The 19,259-nt window shown below is 37.6% G+C and overlaps 1 protein-coding gene across 8 annotated transcripts in view; it reads right to left on the bottom strand.

The window, feature by feature from the left end:
• PPP2R5E (protein phosphatase 2 regulatory subunit B'epsilon) overlaps positions 1-19,259 on the bottom strand; it is a 78,216-nt gene that overhangs the window by 26,793 nt on the left and 32,164 nt on the right. For all 8 annotated transcript variants that reach the window (XM_056492108.1, XM_056492109.1, XM_056492110.1 and 5 more), the window contains one exon: positions 5,459-5,655. In XM_056492108.1, the coding sequence (XP_056348083.1) occupies positions 5,459-5,655 (197 nt within the window). The remainder of the gene's footprint in view (positions 1-5,458; positions 5,656-19,259) is intronic.

Below are 19,259 nucleotides of genomic sequence, written 5' to 3'. Positions count from 1 at the left end.
TTCTTGCTTCTACAGAATTGATAATCCTCACATTAAAGAAAGAGGAACAGAATTTAAAATATGATGTGATTTTTATGTTTTTTAAACAATAGCATGTTTGCTCCATTATGGCTGCACCTACAGGACAATTTTCTATAAAAAAAACATTTGGGGGGGGGGTGGTCAAAGGACATTGCATTTTCCTTCCAGCATTTCAGATGGCTTCAAAATCTGTTCCCCTGCCACTGAGTCAAGTTCAAGATTAATTCCTTATATTTTACAGAATTTCTGAACTTATATAAAATTCCCATTAGAAAGGGATATGATTTTTCAATTCTTGAGAGTATATGATTTCATGTTATTTCCCTTAAATTCAAAATTACATTCACTATTATATTTTGAAATCTAATACAAGAAGCAACAGGAACATACATGCAGGGTTTTTGTTAAATCAAAAAGGCAAAACTGAATATAGTTGGACCTGCAGAAAAATCTCTATCCAAGAACATTTAATACAGAAACTCTGAAGATGTCATACTTAGTCACAAGACACAACTAAAGCTACAGAAAATATAAAAACCATGATGCCTATGAAGTCTAACAGCTAGAACACTTCCTAAAAATAGGTTCCTCAACATGCTAAAAAAAATCATGGCTTAGCAAAATATTCTTATGTTTAATGGCTCTGTCACAAACAAACTCCTGAACAGACTCTGCCCTCACATCTGTTGAGACAAACCTGCAATAAACTGAATGCAATATTTCTAGGCTTATGTCAGTAGAAAGAAGAGAGGAAAAAAAACCAAACCAGAATCTGACCTTTAAAATGCATTTTTTGTGTTTATTTGGGTATTGATTTAACCAAGTTTTTTTCCCCTGTGTTGCTTAACACAGTTTCTACACCACATGACATCTCCTATGATGTTTCACTTTGGCTGTACAGAAATTACAGTCTTATTTTACTCGATTTGCCATCACAGAAAAGATAGAGATGACAATGGGAAGCCAGAGGCATTTCAGCACTTAGAAAAGAGAACAAAGTATCACTATCCCATTCTAAAAGATGTATCTGAAGAGAGTTTCATTAGCCATCTCCTGTGGGCTGGCAAACACACACTGATGTTGCACAGACATCAGGGCCCGGGTTTACAATTTCTAAAGAAGCAAGTAGGAGAGCTGAAAGGCTGCTCACCAACAAAGAGATTCATCCAGACTTGTCAGTTTAACAGCTTGTCAGTTTTTTCATCCATTTTTAAAATCAAATAGATCAGTTTCTTCAATCTATGTCTTAACATGCATCAAACACAAACAGCTTTACCACATACAGCCTTCAGGATACCACAGATAATAACAAACATTTATTTCTTTCAACTACCACTGCTTAACCTACCAGCAAAAATCAGTATCATTAGTTTAAGCCTAAACATTTTGCTCAGACAGGAATAAATTTTAGATTAAGTGTCCAATTATTGGCTCATAAAGTCCTATTACTGGCATTTCCTTCTTAGCAGACTGTGACTTAATTGGCAAGGCCATTTTTCCTAAGACTTGCCTAATTCTAAAGAATGTCATCTACCCTTCTGAACAACAGATCAAACTGCAGGGGAAGCGCACTGAGCAATACCCTCCTGAATAATTCTGCTCAGCTCATGGCCATTAACACAAATCCCAATCACCCTCCCCATCAGCTGGTATTGATGACACGGATGAGGCCTCTGCAACTTGCTTTGGTGGTCAATAGGAGATCCTGTTTTATTTTTTTTTTTGAATAACAAATAACATGCCAGACACTGTATCAAGCTAAAGAGTGGTTTAAGGAAGCAGATTTGCACACAGGTTGACAAACAGCCAAGTGGTTTCACATTTAGCTATATACAACATCGTATCACATGCTCAAGAGAAGAAGATGAAAACATGTGATATTACAAGCATGGATAAAGCTTTTAATGGCATAAATTTTAGATGATCAGCATGAAAAACATCCAGAAGTTATTTGGCTACCACAAATGACTTTTTCAAACCCTTATATTTTAGAAGCAATTAAAAATCTCATTTTTTCTGAAGAATTCTACTGGCAACCTTTTCCTAGCCTAGTATGTCTAGAGCCAAACACCTTTTGAGTCACTAACAGAGATCATTAACATACACATACATTATAAAACCTTAAAACAACAGAAATCTCTTCCACTGATATTACTTCTTTGAACATTTTAGATTAAGCTGAGAAAACACTTGAGCTATTAATCCTTTTCTATGAATATTAGTAACTTTAAAAATACCAGTTTCAGATGGGTGCGACTTTCTTTTTTCCCTGCTCCTAGATGATGCTAAAAGAAAAGAATTTTTTCTCCCTTCACCTCCAAAGCACAGTAGCCCAACGGGACAAGCAGGAAATATTAATTCTTAGATTCATAAACACTGAACATAACAGGGACAAAGAAAGAGACATTTCAAAGGGACATAAAACACCTGGGCCCTGTTTTGATCAGTTTTAAGATCCTGGTCTTTCAATCAAAACACTCCCATGACAATTGTGGCAGGCAGGCAGTGGGGATGCTAATTTTGTCAGGATGTAGATACTGCTGTTTTCTTCACTATCATGACAGGTCTGAGACTGTCAGCATGACAGCTCCCTTGTGAACACAGCTGGGGACCTTGGTGGAAATCCCCAAAAGCACATGAAGGTGGTAGCTGCACTCATGAAGCAAACTGTGCACATTTAAGTCTGTCTCAGTGTATGATTATGGGCACAAAACTGCTTGAAACAAGAACATGTACTTACTGCAAAGAATAAGTTATACCAAAAAACAGTGCTTCAGCACAAAGTGACTAATGCCATCTCTTCACCAGGCAGTATGTGCTGAAAACTTATTCTATATAATATTAGAAGAACTACCTTACCCTCTAGGGCCTGTGTAACTGTGCTCAAAGTGGTGAAGAAGTCTTGCTTTTATAGGGGAAGACCAGCAGGAAAAAACAGCATTTTTACCAGACAGTCTATCTGCCAAGAACAAATACCTGCAAGTCTCAAAAACCCTGGTGATGTGGCTTAGCAGGAACACTGCAGTAGCATTCAGGAATCATTCAGCATCTGCTATGGATTGACTCACACAAATTCAGTATCAGAGCATTGCATCCTGCTCCCATGGAATACAACCACCAATGGGGTTTTCCAGCAGCACATACACCAAGAACACCACTGGTTGTGACAGGCACAATTAGGGGATTCCAGCTTTCAACTGCTCACACTTTCACCAAAGCTCAGGTGGCTGCTGCAGGCTAGAGTTCCATCCAAAATCTAAATTACAATTTACAATTTCATTTACTTAAAATTTTCTCAGGAAATTCTTTAGGAAAAAAAAAAAAAAACAAACCATGTTCACTTCCTTAAATACTTAGGCATCTTTTTTTTTCTTGTAAAATAATCAGGTTTGGGCAGTCAGGGGGCCACTGGGTAGACAGACACAGGACATGAGAATATTCACAGCCCTCCCCTGCTTCAGTGTCCTGGCACTGAAAAGGAAACAGCTTGGGTTCAGCACCACAAATGCAAAGTAGAAGAAAGCAGAATGAAGAAGGGCAGGATGCAATGAAAGGAAAAGATGAGAGAACAGATTTCTACTGAAAAGGAGCTAAGCTGAAACTGGAATTTCTTAAGCCCCATTAGTAAATATCTATGCAGCATTCAGGCTTATCTTTATTTTCAATAACTCCTCCATATTGTAGATACAGACTATATTTAAGGAAATTATTCAAAACCATGCTTTTCAAACTTTTTAGGCAATACATCATTTCCTTAAGTTAAAAACTATTGTATGAATCAATACAAGTGACTGCAGGGACAGTAGGACATGATACCAAAGGGGTTTTGCATCTTTTCCACAGTTCAAAATCAGATTGTTCACAGTTTATGATTTACGATTCAAATTTAACTTTGCAAGCAGTTAAAAAATCAAATTCTTGTTTCTTGAGGCCCAAGCTAAAGCAACACTAACTTGCAGAGCTTTTATTCAAGAGATGCTGCTGCAGTAAATAACTATAACCAAAGTCAATGCAAGAGATACAACCTCAGTAACAGAAATGCTAAAAAAACTATCAAAATCTCTGAGGGGATGAGTTTGGAGTTATTCTCTATACACAGAACAAGTCCCCCAGTTTATTGAAGTTATCTGTGCATCAACATCCTTTCTATGCAAAGGGTGTGACATACTTTGTTCATCACACATTAAACTAACAGTTGCAAACCATTTAGATACTACAGTGCAGCACCAGCAGAAAAATTGAGGGAAAAAAAAAAAAAGTTATTCTGTATTCTCCCTGGTATTTGAATGGTGCATGAGTTCACATTCTGAAGAAGTAACACAGCAAGTAGTTCATTCACAAGACTGGTCCAGTGCAGAAGGGGGCAAGAGGGGGTGAGGGAGAAGGGGAAGAATCTGATCTCATAATTACAGGCTTTCTGACAATGCATACACACACAGAAACCATATTAAGATTTTTTCATAAACCCTTAATTCTCTTTTTTCCCTTCATGATTAACTGCTTGATGGTGCTGTCACAATTTACAGCTATTTTTAAGTATTACAGACAAGCAAAACAGCATGTATCTGTGTGTCAGAAAAGAAGTGAGGAGCATACACAATGCAATGCAAAAACTATTCACATTTTTCTTGATACAGCACATAGCCAGAGGATTCCATGACCACAGAGCACCATTAGGAAACTGTCATCACCAAATCTATATTTAATTAATTTCTAATTTAGACAATAGGTTATAAGGGTTCTGTACAGTAGCACAGAACAAATGTTTTAAAGCAGTGATTGATTTTGCCAGTTGCAATGAACATTCTTCACCATGCAGCATCTGGTACTGTTTCCATTTTTACATTGAAAACACTATTATTTAACAATTTATATATACAAGGCATGGCTTTATAGTTGAGCAATCCTGCCCACTCTAACAGCACCTGCAATGAGTCCACATAACCCAACCAGGACATTTTCACAACAATCCTACACAACATTTTTAGCATTTATTATTTTAAAATTATTGTCCAGGCATACTTTAAGCTATCTCTGCCTTAAGTAGACACCCAAGAGCTTGGAGAAAGTTCAAAGAAAGAACAGAAATTTGCAAAAGTTATTTCATTATTTATACTGGGGAGGAGAGGGAAGGTAGATTGGAGAAAACATGAGGGACTCCAATTTTACAGCTGCTAGCTTTCTCCATCAGGAAACAATCCAGGCTTCCTTTCATGCATTTGTGACACTAATAACCATAATCTACTTGACTTTAATTAAAAATATATAAAAATTAATATTTTTGTCTCTGGAGAATTATCCCCAAGCAATGTCTACTAGCAAATACAAGCCAAAGGCATCATTTAATCCACCTACTCCAGGGTTCAATTTCGCCCACAGTGTGTAACTGGAATTGCAAGTGGATTTAAAAAGAGACCATGAGAAAGAAAGAACTCACCATTCTAACTACTTCAGGGTAAGTCTGCTCTGTCAAACAGCCTCTGCTTATTGTAATGTAGTCCACCAGTTCATTAAGAGTGGAGCGCTTGTATTCTTTCATTTTAAGGTCTGAAAGCGTGTCCATGAAGTCAAAAATGACACAGCACTGTTGAAGTTTCTTTAGGAACAATTCAGGCTGCTCTGAAGATGGAACGTCTATGAAACAAGAAAGGAAATCTTTGTGAGTCTGGCATCTTATTATACAAAACAGGATTTCTTCTTGAAGATCAATTTCAAAGGAAAGCAGCATTCATACAATTCTTGTAAAACAGAGCTCAGATTAACAAATGAACCACTTACAGGAACTGTATTACTATTGTGTGTTTGAGATCTTGAACGTATTGGAGAAGGAATTTAATCATCAACTGCTATTAGGAAAATAAAGTTCACCAAGAAAGTCCAGGCTGAAGCAGAGAATGGAAACACACCAGCATTCAAGATTTAATTTTTACAATAAACAACTACTTTGACTGGAGGCTGGTATTTACCATCGTCAACTTAAACTCCAAAGGATGAAAGAACTGTCAAACACATCAAGCTTGATTAATTAGTATTTCTAAAAACACTGCGTCATTTATAGCCCTGTATGAATATACATGAATACATATATATGAATACATAGCAAGACCATCATTCCACAAACAACTTTGGAGTTTTAATCATTGCCCCCACGCTGACACTTTCCATAAGAAAACCAATTTCACTGAAATACAGTGAGGATTTTTTTGCTGTACTATGAACACATAACATGCATCAATAGGAACATTTTCACAAAAAATAATATGTGCTTGACCAATAAAGTAACAGAACTCACTACTTTTGCTCTGTTTTCTTAATTCTCAGGAAATGAAAAGACTTAATACTATAAAAGTAATGTCAACTTCTTAGTTGTTGGTTACTTTACCAAACACATCAAAAGAATGGAGAGACAGTTTCATTTATCCAATATTCATGTACACAAGAGGATAGTGTTAGCAAAAAGTTGCAGAAATGAAATCCACATTTTTACTCTGAAGGTCTGTCCTCAGACTAGGGAGCTCTTCACTTCCTTTGAGCTACCTGGTTTTATTTAAGGCACCACTGCCTCCCTTACCATTGACCTTTCTGATCTCACTTTAAAAAAAGCTTTAATAGTAAAGAATTTATGTTTATTTCTTTAAACTTCGAAAAGATGGAACTTCTCATTGCTGACACAGGAGTAAGTCACAGTAAGGAATACTTGGCAAATGCTGGGAGGTGCTAGTAATTGTATGGTAGTTTTAAGTAGTTTTAAGGCTTAAGTACCACAAATCTGTTTTGCTTAAACACAGTACTTCAATTTAATTAAAACCAGTGCTTAAACACTAAAAAGAATAAACATGGATTGCAGTGCAAATAAAGATGCAGCAGTTTGTTCAACCTGTTTCTGTTTACTGCGCTGAAGTAGTGACAGGAGTCAACAGGGAACCTACACAGGACAAGAATCCTCCACAAACACCTCTGAAATAAGAAGGTCCCAAAACCAGGCACCCTAAAGCTATTCTACTGGCCAGGTTTCTCTCACACATTCAAACACCTTAGAGGAGGCAGAGCTGAAACCTGAGATGAGTCAAGGAGACAGAGAAACTCATTAGCCTTCACCCGCAACAAAAAAAGATCATTTCTATACAGACCTTTCTAAGGTTACAGCCCTACAGGACATAAAGGACCTGGGGAACTTATTCTGTGACTGCTCTCTTGACTACCTGCCTTCAAATAATAGAGAGATGAATGGACTTCAGAATTCACTGTTATTAACAAGGCAACAGTTAAATGATGAAAAATTTATTCCAAAGACAGCCTTATCTACAGGCTGAAAAAAAGAAAAAGAAAGTGCAATTGGTTACTTTTCAAAAGCTTTATTTTTAAAACTTACACTCCTTTTTCCTTATTACACCTATAATCCACCACAGACCTTCAAAATATTTAAAACATATCAGTACAACCTATGTTGTTACATGACCATAATGGGGTTTTGGTTGCCCTGCTCTACCAGACTTCTACATGTTTGCTTGACCAACAAGGACATTACAGTTAAAGAAAAACAGGCTGAAATCAAGTGGGAATCCATTAGAATACAATTCAGCACAAATTAAAACCAGACTCATACATATGACTCAAGATTACACTCATTTTAACCAGGGTTCATATTAAGTAAAATTTTAAAATTACTAAAGCATTAAAATAAGTCATAAACATTTGTTTTCTTTTTCTTTCTCCAGTTAAGTATCCGGAGGTGTGGGAACAAAACAAAAAATATAATTACATTCTTCTCAAGAAAAACCACTCTAAAACCCTTCATGAAATCCATGCCAGTCTGACTACATCAATAGGCCATATAAACCATAGGGGAAGCTAAGCAACACCAAACCACAGACAACCAAAAAACCTACAAACAAACAACAAAAAAACCTCAAAGCCCCACAGAACAAAACCCCACAAACCAATTGTTCTGGTCATATTTTCTTTTCTTTATTAAGCAAGATGCCACTCACACTAGGGAATACAACTCTAAGATGTTTCACTCAGTAATTTTTCTCAATGTTCCTGGGAATTTGGGGTGCCTTGGGAACCAGGTTACCTAAGGCCAGAGGTTGTTTGTACTTGGAAACAGGAGGAGTATATGAGAGTAAATATACTTGAAAAATTAGGAGATTCTAAAACAAGAAAAGGGTGGTACAAAAAAATAAAATCAGCATTCCATGTCCCCAGCCTTCCCATGCAGACCATGGCATTAGCTGGTTTGAGATTTTGGGGTGGGGGGTTCTTTTCCTGGTATTTGGAGCACAAACCTACAGACCCCATAGCAGAACTCCTGAACTCCTTAGCAGCAGCTTGGAATGAAACACACAGTTCCTTGCAGATGTTCACAGCTGGCTGATGAAAGACAGCAAACCCTTTTCTTCTCAGCAGATACTCAGAGCTCTCAATGAATTTTACTCCCATGCTAACATACAGCCAAACATTTAGCTCCCAAAATTTAATAACCTGCAATATTACCATTACCAGTATCTATTTTCACATAAAAGAGCAGAAAATTGAGCAACCACTCTAATAAATCTGTGTAAATATACATAATACTTTAATAACCTATAAAATAAAATCAAAGTGACACTATTAAGTGGCATGTGTGATTTATGGCAAATGCACAGAGGAGTATACATTTATTAAAATCAAAATTTAAAGCAAGATAAATTTCTGTCAGGATGACTATGAGAACTCTCCTCATTTTCAGATCTTTGCTACAATTTAATTTTCAGGCTTGTCAGTTTTCTCTTTAGCCATTTAAAACTGTACAGAGCTTTTGAAATACAGTGAGTGTTCACAGATTCAAAGGAAATCGGCTTAGTGAAAGCATACACATCTGAATGCTGATTATCAGGACAGAATCAGAGCTTTAAAGTCAAGTTTTTATAAAGTTATCAGAAAAACTGACAGAAAATGCTATAACTTTTTTTTCAGACATGGACCAACACTTTTTACTGCAAGGGCTGAAATACTAATTCTAAAATGGCTAAAGCAATTCTGTTTCTCTCTTAATAACCTTTTCCCAAAATAATCCTAATCCAACCAGCCCATCCCTTCTCATCAGGCTCTGCCTTCTGCATCCTTTTATGAACTGAAGACATAAAAATCTGATAGCACACTTTTATTGCAAGTCTCTAACATCAATAAAAACATATTAGCGTTTATACTACATTCATGTTTTAATTAAAGTAATTTACAAGTAACACATTTTGGATTATAGGAAACAAACTATGCACCAGAGAAAATGCATCCAGGGAAGTGAGCTCTGGCTCTCCTCTCCCTGGCAAGTGAACAGCCAGGAAGGGGGAGGAGCTGGATCAGTTCCCTGATCCACTCCTGCCCCTAGTTTTGCAATGAACGATATAATGCTGGGAAGTGAAGAAGTGAAGATGTGGGGAGGGACTGAGCTGTTCAAAGCAGCAACTGTGAGAAAAAGCCATGGGATTGCAGACACAGGGCAGTATAGGGCCCAAAATCAGAATAAAACAAGCCCAAACATGCAGATTACATATGAAGTATTAAGCAGAACTAGAGTATGTTCACACATGCTGCCTTTCACCCATACATGCACCATGAACATTTAGGAAACAGTAAAATCAAAATGCTCAGAATAACTATTGCTTCCAGTATATACACTGCTGATATTCATTAGTTGGAAGATGACATTTGCATAGAGAATTAGCATCATCTTCTTGTATGATAGTAAAAGCCAATACCACATTAAACACAAAAAATTAAAACACATACTAAAACCAAAGTAAATTCAAAATGGGGAAGAGAGACTAATAGTAACATTTTTATTCACATTAATTTTAAGAACTTCCTTATAATGTCCCAACATCTGAGAACTCTGCATTCACTCCACCTCTGAGATTGTTTTGTTTCCTCTTTCAATTAAGTTGCAAAATTTCAACTTTCCCTTTCGACTTAATAGCAAAATAATTCAACTCTTCTTCAATTTTCATATCCTCCAGTTACTAAGTAAACCTAGCACAATTATTTTTCTAGTTAAATAAAATCTCCTTGTGACAAAAAAATCTCCCAAACCCAAAACTGCTGCTTTGCTGCCATTCACCAAATCACATTAAATATAACCAAGTCCTGCATCAAGGACCTACCTGCACAAAGAAGGCAGTGGTGCATAAAACTGCTACAGCTAACCCTCACAAATCACTATGAAGATTCTATTTTAGAAGAAGTAACTTTTCTAGTTTTCATTCCAATAGAACTGGCAAATTTGAATTTGAAAGCCTTTTGGTTTTCTCTGAGAAGCTGACTTCAAGAGAAGGTCTAGCAACACCCAGCTCAGAGCTTTGCCGAGCTTATAGTCCTGAAATACAGAAAAAACACTTTTCTATAGATCACTTTTCACAGCAGAATATTGGTCTTAACATTCCAAGAAGTACAAATGTTTGCCCTCTTTTTCTTACACAAACACTTCTTGAGAAAAATATTCACTATCCTGATTGCATTGATTTAATTTTCCTAACTGGCTGTCAATATTATGAATGCTTTGCCAAGTCAGTAATCATTCATTTATAAGAGGTGCTTTTCTCAAAGCTGTTTTCCCAACCCATTCTCTAGACTTAATAATTATACAGGCAGGGCAGCAGTTAGGCACTGTGTTCCAAATATGTAAAATCTAACCAGTACAATTATTCACAGGGCAATAAATACAGTGGGACAAACTCAAGCTGACTTTCCTGAGTGAACACACACAGAAAGAAAAAACACATTACCATATCATATCCAGCACACTCAAACTGCACTATTAGAAATGCAACACAGAACATAATCCACCAATTTCCTGATAATCACTGCCTCTTCAGATATCTGTCACAAAGTTGGTAATTATTTCACTGGACATAAATCTGCCCCTACTCAAACTGAGTAAATTCTCACTAAGTGGGAATCTCCTGGGTAGTTCCACAGAGATCTTGGATCTACAAATCCCTCCACTGCTTGTAACACTCCTCAATCATTTCACAGATATTCAACAAACATTATTTACTGGGGTGAGTATTCTAAACTCAGTGTAGATCTAACATATCATTTGAGTGCCTTGAGTGCAGATGGGGCAGCATTACAAACAACATGGGGTACTCTTTAATAGATGTATTCTTAATCATACAACTGCCAGATTTTTTAATGTAGACATATTAGTCAAAATTCTGCTTTTACTCACATATGTGGTACCTCAAGTTTCAGCCCCTGAATAGAGTAATACATAGATGAAGGGCTAAAAACTGACAATAAAAATGATTTACTAAATCATGTTTTTAAAACTGTACTTTTACACTTTATGAAGTTTCAGTTGAACCTTTTCCCTATTTCCATAGCAGGCACAGTGCAGGCAATAATTTAAGTCTCTTCATTTTCATACAGCTCAATCCAGAGCCACAGCAGTGAAAGTTTCAAGGAAAAGGCTCTGGGCTTTGGTTTGTCAACCTGTGACCAATACTTGTTTATTCTCACCAAGGATGTCTGAGCTGTGAACATCTTTCAACTATAAAGTGAACCAAGAGCACAAGCCTGGTTGTCAAAGCTATTTATGAGCCATAACAAAACATTATTCCACGAATACTTGCTGCTAAAGGTCTGTATTAGTGCAAATTGGCATTGATGATGGGCACCCTCAAGTGAGCAGAGAGACTCCAAGGGACACCTTAGGTTTTTACAAGTTTGGGTGCTCTCACTCACTGACCTACATGAGGAATCTGTTATGAAACAGTTCATCAAACATCTCAGATAATGATATGAAATCAAGGAAATACATGGTGGATAGTGAGAATTCCTGAGCAATTAATGGAAGACAAGACTGCCAGGGTATTTTGGTACACCAACTGCTGTCCCATAAAAATAGAGACTCACGAGATATTTGGCCTATACAGTGTCCCTGATGCTTGGACTGATAATCACCTCTCAGCAGAACTGTGTGTCTTCACAATCAAGAAGCAATACCTTTGTTTTTAGGTAAACTGACACTAGTTCCCCATTAGTTCTTCAAGAACTGGGATGAGTTTCATGAAACAACCCCAGGACAGTCGAAGTTTACATATTCCACTTGCAAGTCCATTAATGCCAAAAATGATCCAGGTCAAAGAAGGTAGAAGAGAAGGTAAGGAAAACGACTCAAATTATCAAAATCAAAAGATTTCAGAGCAAAATGGATGGAAAAAGAGCAAGTAGATAAGTGTCCCAAAAAACTTCAGAGAGATGGAAGAACAGCAAAGAGGCTGTGAAAATTATGAGGAGGGTAGACACAGGGAAGTTAAAGAAGGCAAGGAAACAACATAAATTATTAAGAGACCAGAAGAAAGAGAATGAGGTAGAGCAGGAGACTTGGAAGATGGGGGAAAAAAAATGTTTGGAGAGTATGTACACAATGAAAGTAGAATATTTTAAAAAGAAAAAAAGTAGTAGCTCCAAGTGTGTAAGCAAAACAAGAACGAAGGAGTGAGAGGTTAGGGGCTAGATTTGATTAAGCAGCCACATATCTGGAGGTTCTTGACACTCTGACATCTTTAATATATCCAATTACATTACTTAGGGTGAGTTTGCCTAGACATCAAATTAACACTTATATTTTAGCCCCAGGCTGACCAAAGGCTTTGTAGGTTGCTATCTTTCTCTCCCCTCCAGTTTTTACTAATATTCCAAAAACAATTATTAGTGATTCCCTTCTTTTCCAGGGAAGCAAGAAGGCTGGTAAAAATCCATATAAATATTATTTCAATTCCCTAAACTGAACATGTGGCATAAAGTCCCAAAAGAAGACAAAAATACTTTTCTGGAACACTGAGAGTTACTGTGGCCAGTTTCTTGGACTGACTCAAGTTTCTTTTATACTGGCTCAGAAAGCCCATGCCAGTTGTTCTAAGTAGGTTTTTACTGAACTGCACTTTCAAAGTACAAGTTACCCTTCACTCAGCTGAATTGACTGAGTTTGCTGAACAGTCACCAGAGAGAGCTACTGTCCATATCTGTCCTGCCACTTGAAAACACTGACCTGAGGTAGTGAAGAAGTTATCAGGATAACTTTGCCATATAGTTTCTGCCTAGTACCATCTAGAATTACATATGAAATACTTAATTGTTACTTTTCAAAGTCTTCTCAAAAGGGGGGGGGAGAAAGTGGATTGTAAATGTTTTTTATTAAAAGAAAGGAAAAAACACCAAAAAATCCCTACTGTTTGTTTTCTAAATTCTACACGTATATAAACATAAGCATCTTTCCATTTGTTTTTTTGTTTGTTTCTCAGATGGTTTATTGCTTCTGGTTTTTTCTGACACTAACCTTTTAATTTAGCTAGAAGTATAAAAAAGCCCCAAACCTGGGAGAGAACACTAAAACATACAATCAGCTCACACTTTGCAACTCCCAGAGTGGTTAGAACATTCTCCATGTAAGAATCAAAATATCCACAAACTTAGAAGAAGTCCCAAATTTTATCATCATGATTAGTTACAAACACAAGACTCTCCCTACATGGGAAATCCTTGAAGCTGGGTTTTGAGGCTCCAGGATCAGTCACTAATTGTTACTCCTTACATCTTTACTCACTTCTAGCTGGCAATGCCTCCAGTGCAGAGCCCTCCACCAGCTCCATGCAGCCCTTAGCAGGAGGAGCTGCACACCAGAATTAGTCAGGTTTTTCTGTAGACTATGAACAGCAAAAGCTACAGGTAGAGCAAATGCAAAGTAATCTAAACATACCTACATGCTCAGCTCCTCTACCCTAAATCACATCTCAAAGACCAGAGGCAGAAATACCACCTTGTTTTCCAAGGCACTTCTCAAACACCCAATATAGAGCAAAGCTGCACAATGGTAGCTTAATGCTCCATGGAAATCACCCTACTGCTGTGTCTCTTTCCTTTAAAATCTCTACAGCTCTTCAAGGTACTTTTTAGTGCATTTTTAATTGCCTAGCTGGTCTCTACCCTGTCATCCTCCATCCATTCCCAAGCTCTTAGCAGAGCACTGGAACCCAAAACATCAAAAGAGACACCAAGTCTCAGCTGGTTATTTCAACTTGGTCATGCTGTGCTTAAATCTCTTTTATGTTGTACTTGTTTTCTGTTAATTTTAGAGAGAATGATGGATTACATTGCAGCTTCAACTTTATCTTGCTATAATGGTTGCAATTTTTTTTCATTGTAAATTAATGGCAATACTATGGCAACACCAACCATTTATAATGAACAGGACATTGTTTCCAGGTTTCATAGATAGAAAAAAAATTTAAAATGTTTACAACTTCCAGGACACTAAAAAACAAACCTTTGCAAAAACCCCATGATGGCCTCCTGACCTAAGACACAAGAATCCTTAAGAGGATTACTGTCTTTCTTTTGATAAGATTCTTACCAGATCACAATTTTTTTTTCTGCGTGACATGAGAGGCCTGTGCTCTGTAATGACCATTAAATATAAGAACACAAACATGTCACAGCAATCTTACAGTTACCTTCCACCCTAAATGCAGTGACAAGGCAGTCCAGGATTTGCATTGCAATTCATTTCTTCAGCTCACTAAGTACATAATGAAATAATGATAAAATTATATATCTGTACATGCTTCCTGTAAGAATGGAAAAATTGTATCTTGCTTAGTAAGTGCTCTGAAACTGCCATCTGTCCATATAAAATATGCAATATTAATTTTGCCTCAACTACAGAGCTGCTCTATGAAATGTATAAAGAATGAAATGTATGAAATGTATACAGAAATATACAGAAGTATACAGAAATGCCCAGACACTTATAGAAAAGCTTGAACAAGAGCACAGGAAACCCAGCTCATAGCTCTTATCCAAGCAAGCTCCAGAAGCAAATCCAGAATTGTTACTTTGCTTGATACAGACCCACTAATTTATCCCAGAAGTCACAGGAATACTTCTTTCTCAAGTAAAACAAATAATTATGTGAGAGCTGCTCTATATACATAACCCACTGTCTAAGAGCTCAGGCTTATATTTTAAAATATTCACATTTATTAGCTTAAATAATATACATACACATAAAATATACATTTCTATAGCCCTGTTTATACATTGAGAAGAGTTTAATTGAACCCTGAAAACATGATTTCCATTCCCTTCTCATTTGGCAGCATAAACTTAGTCAGCAACATATTCTACTTTATGCTAATTTACCACAATAGTCTCCCAACATTTTCCAGTAACATGCTACACAACCCAACTGTTTGCTCTCTCACTCCCCTCCACAGAAGGGACAATGTGTGTAATGGAGTAAGGATTTTATGGAACTGCACATTGCTAAGACACAATGTTTGTGTAAGAAAAAACCCCAGTATTTAGTAAACAAAGCCACAGTTACGACAAAAGATGCAGAAACAAGCTGGGAATTCACTCAGAAGTGAAATGGACACAGTGAAAGCTCAACTTCTTAAACATTCTTATTCTTATCTCCTCTTTCCTGTAAAGCTCCAGCATGACCCAACAACAAAATCATGGGGTTTGGCTAAATTATTCATTTAGTTTTTTTAATTCTAGTTCCAGCCCACTGAGATGAGAATGAGCACCTCGAGCTGGATTCAGTGTTATGCTGCAGGGGATGCTCCATGTGCAGCAGCAAGTCCCTTGGGAACACCAGCCACTGTTTCCTGAGCACAAGAACATCATCCCTGCTGCATCCCAGCCATGCAAAACACAGGAAAACCTGAAGGCACGTCCTGATCTGCATGCTGGGATAGCAGCCCCTGGCTAGCTCAGAAACCCAAAAGCATTACTCAGAATGTGCTAGGTGAGGACTCAGCACAGCCCACAATCCATCCATGTGTTTCCTTGTCAGAAAGGTGCTCCCACCCCACCCCTCCCACTGCACACTGCCTGCTAGAGGTGTTCAGAGCTCCACAGCCATCCTCACACACGGTCACCTGGGAGCCTCACACTCTCTTATTCAACACCTTGTGACAATAACTCCAATCAGCCACACTCTTAGTTAAGGGAACACCCTTTTTAATACTGCCAAGCCCAGTACATATGTCTAAATGACAGAAAATAAATATATAAATCGACTTTATTTTGCTTTTGCAATTGCTGCAGAGCTCTCTCACATTCCCTGGTGCACAGAAATACATTGCCATTCTATACCACTTCTACTGCAACTTTTTAATCTTCAGATTATTCAGGATTTGGAACAACTCAGCAATAGAAGGGAAAAACATGACATTTATATAATACACATCTATAACCTGTCAAGTTAATATGTGCTATGCTGGGTATTTTATGTTATTATGTATTATCATTACCTATATCTATGTAAAATTACCAGCTATTCCTTTAGAAATGGGATCTTGTCCATCACAGAATGGCTCAGCTCCATTTCAAAGCAATGTAAATGAGAAACTAATTTACTAGTAATTATCCACTTTTAGAGTCTATTGCTGTGTTATACCTAAACCAGGTATTTTTGCTAAAACCTGCAAAATTGACTGACATAGACTATTAGGGCACTTTTCTCTCTTTTGAACAGCAACTTTTTATTTTGCTTCTTGAACCCTACTTGGGATAGGCATTTTATCTCCCTAACATGGTTCTAGAGATCAAAGACCTAATTTTGGAATATTTATAATTGCCTAAAGAACAGCCTTTATCATAACCTTGCACTTGCATGATGAATGTGGACTTCCTTTCAGAAGACCTTTACCTCTGAGCTCTTCCAAAACACTGAAGAAAATAATGCAGGGTTTTTTAGGCACAACATTATCTACCTGCTTGTGTGCAAATCCATCATAGGGGGTTTTGTCCCTGAGAAATGCTGTGTGCTCCTGGACAGACAAATACATCTGATGATCACTAGGCCTTGGCACCTGAATTTCTCTAGAAGTTATTCAGACCCTCTGCAATTTCACTATCAGTCAACAACAGCATATTGCTGTTAAAAAGAAATATTTGACCCATAACAAATTAAAAGTTCTGTATCATAACCAAAGTTATAGCTCTGCTGGGCTTTGAGTGACTTTGCAAAGCCTTCTTGGTTTAGACTGTTACAAACATTAACCAGACATAACAGTTTAGGCATTAAATATAATTAAAACATTTCCTCTGTGGTTACCAAACAATATCCTTCATCATCAACTGCTACCCTCTCTACCTACTCATTAGTTAAGCTGTTCTCTGTTGAAGATGATAAACTGAAATTAGATTTCCAGCAATACTTATCCGCAGCTGTGCTGTGGTCACAAATTTCATCTCGAAGGTGGCTCTCTGGCCAAAACGAAATCAAGGAGTGTTACTCTGGTTCATTACAACTGTGATTACACCTTTGCTCTAATTGGCAGAAAACTCGTTGCTTACAGGAGAAAAAAAAAGGAAAAAAAAAAAAAAAAAAAAAAAAGGCAAGAGCAATCACGTCAGTTATGTATTCCACAAAAAAATTAATGGAGAAAAAGTGTGTGTTCTGCAGGTTTATACAAATATAGGTAACTCTAAAAGTGAGGTGATCTAAATACACTACTGGTGAATTAGCATAACATTCAGAAAGCATTTTCATAGCCTTTGCAGGTACAGATCAGCAAACATGCTTTTTATCTGACCAAAGGAATACACAGATCACACCTTCCCTGGCTTGCTCATACTTTTCAGAAAGCAGTCAGCCCCTACTAGACCACTAGTAAAATGTCTTTAACTTACACACGTCCTTTGTATTTAAAGATAGGACTTCAGGTGCATCTCTCATGTCTTCTTTTTCTTCCATGAAATATCAAATTCACTAATGCATTATTAAATGCTGAGTGAAGGAAGCCATTCACAATAAAGTTGAGTATTTTAAGTAATTGCTTCCACTGGACTGAGGTTTATCAAGAGAAGACAGACAGCATCATAGGTTCTCTTTGCACTCAGGCTGTACCAGCAGGCACATATACAGATGGTCCTTTCCCAATCCAATAGCTAACATACAGCCAAAGTAGGTCAGTGGGCAACAAAGGAGTTTTCAACTATACTAATCCAGCAGCTTCAGTATCCTATGAAAACAACAGAGAAGGACCATCAAAGCTGTTGTGGTCCCAGGACTAAGTTGTTACTGTAAAGGCTAGAAAGCAAAATCCCAGCCCATCCAGTTCTCCTCCCTGTACCTCACATGGTGCTTCATTATTTAGTCTCAGATGCCAGCAGTAGTCAACTAATTGCCTTCAAGCAAACCAACTGAAGCATCACTCGTGTGTGACTTACTCCTGCCTCTGACAGAGGCATTAATGTATCAATCCTGAACAGAAGAGCTAACAATCTAGCGAGATGCACACCCACACCTCTGGTTCCTGTCATTTTCAGAGGATGCTACAGCTTGTTTCATTTTCGTATCAATGCCAGCCTTATGCTCTTGTCAAATGGGAGTAAGAGCCCAGCTCAGGAATTCCTCTGGCAGCAGAGGCCTTTTGGGTTGAGGGTCTAATTTGGTATTGCTTTTTGCCATTTCTCTGGGCTGCTCCTACCTTTGCCTGTTCAGGGAATTTCTCACAGTCCTGTACTATTGTAACACTCCTTTCTGAAGGGTGCCTCTTTCTCCTGTTGCTCTCAGTCTACAGCTGAAGACCTCCTCCAAGCCAGCCCCCAGTTTCTCCAAATGCCATCCTATTTTTACCTAGGCACTGCCTTCTCATCCGGATGCTGCTAATTGGCCCCTTAGTCACAACTGGAAAAGTAACCTGGCTGAGTAACTCTTTCTGAGCTGCTGCACTGAGGAATCTGTATGCCTCACATTCATTCAGACAAGGAAGCTTCCAGTAAATTTCTTCCAGGGTTTAACACAAATTAACCAGAATTTAGCTTCTAAGATTTTACAGCAGTGTCACTTACATTTTTTTTTAAGTAACAGCCTTCCTGCAAAAGACATTTAAAGTTCTAAATCCTTAAGAAAGCATCATATAAAACAAGAGCTAACTGCTGAGATAACTAGAGATCAGCTTTACCCAGCCTATTCACCAGGTTTTTTTCCCATGTATTACCTACACCAACCTGCAAACTTGCAAGGATTACCCAAAAGAAATGACAGAAAACCCATGTAAGTTTAGATTGCTGAAGACTGAAACAAGGAAAGACAATACACACATAAAAGCAATCCATTCTGAGGAGGGTGCTTTTCCACATGGACTTCTTTCTTATGTATGTGGCACAGCCCAGCTGGCTACACAGATACAAAGTGATGTTTCAGACATCATGTGAAACATGGTGAACTCTCCTTGTTT

This window comes from Oenanthe melanoleuca, chromosome 5 (genome assembly GCF_029582105.1).
Source record: "Oenanthe melanoleuca isolate GR-GAL-2019-014 chromosome 5, OMel1.0, whole genome shotgun sequence".
NCBI lineage: Eukaryota > Metazoa > Chordata > Aves > Passeriformes > Muscicapidae > Oenanthe > Oenanthe melanoleuca.
The sequence above is the reverse complement of the archived record's forward strand: the minus strand, read 5'-3'. Positions and strand labels throughout refer to the sequence as shown.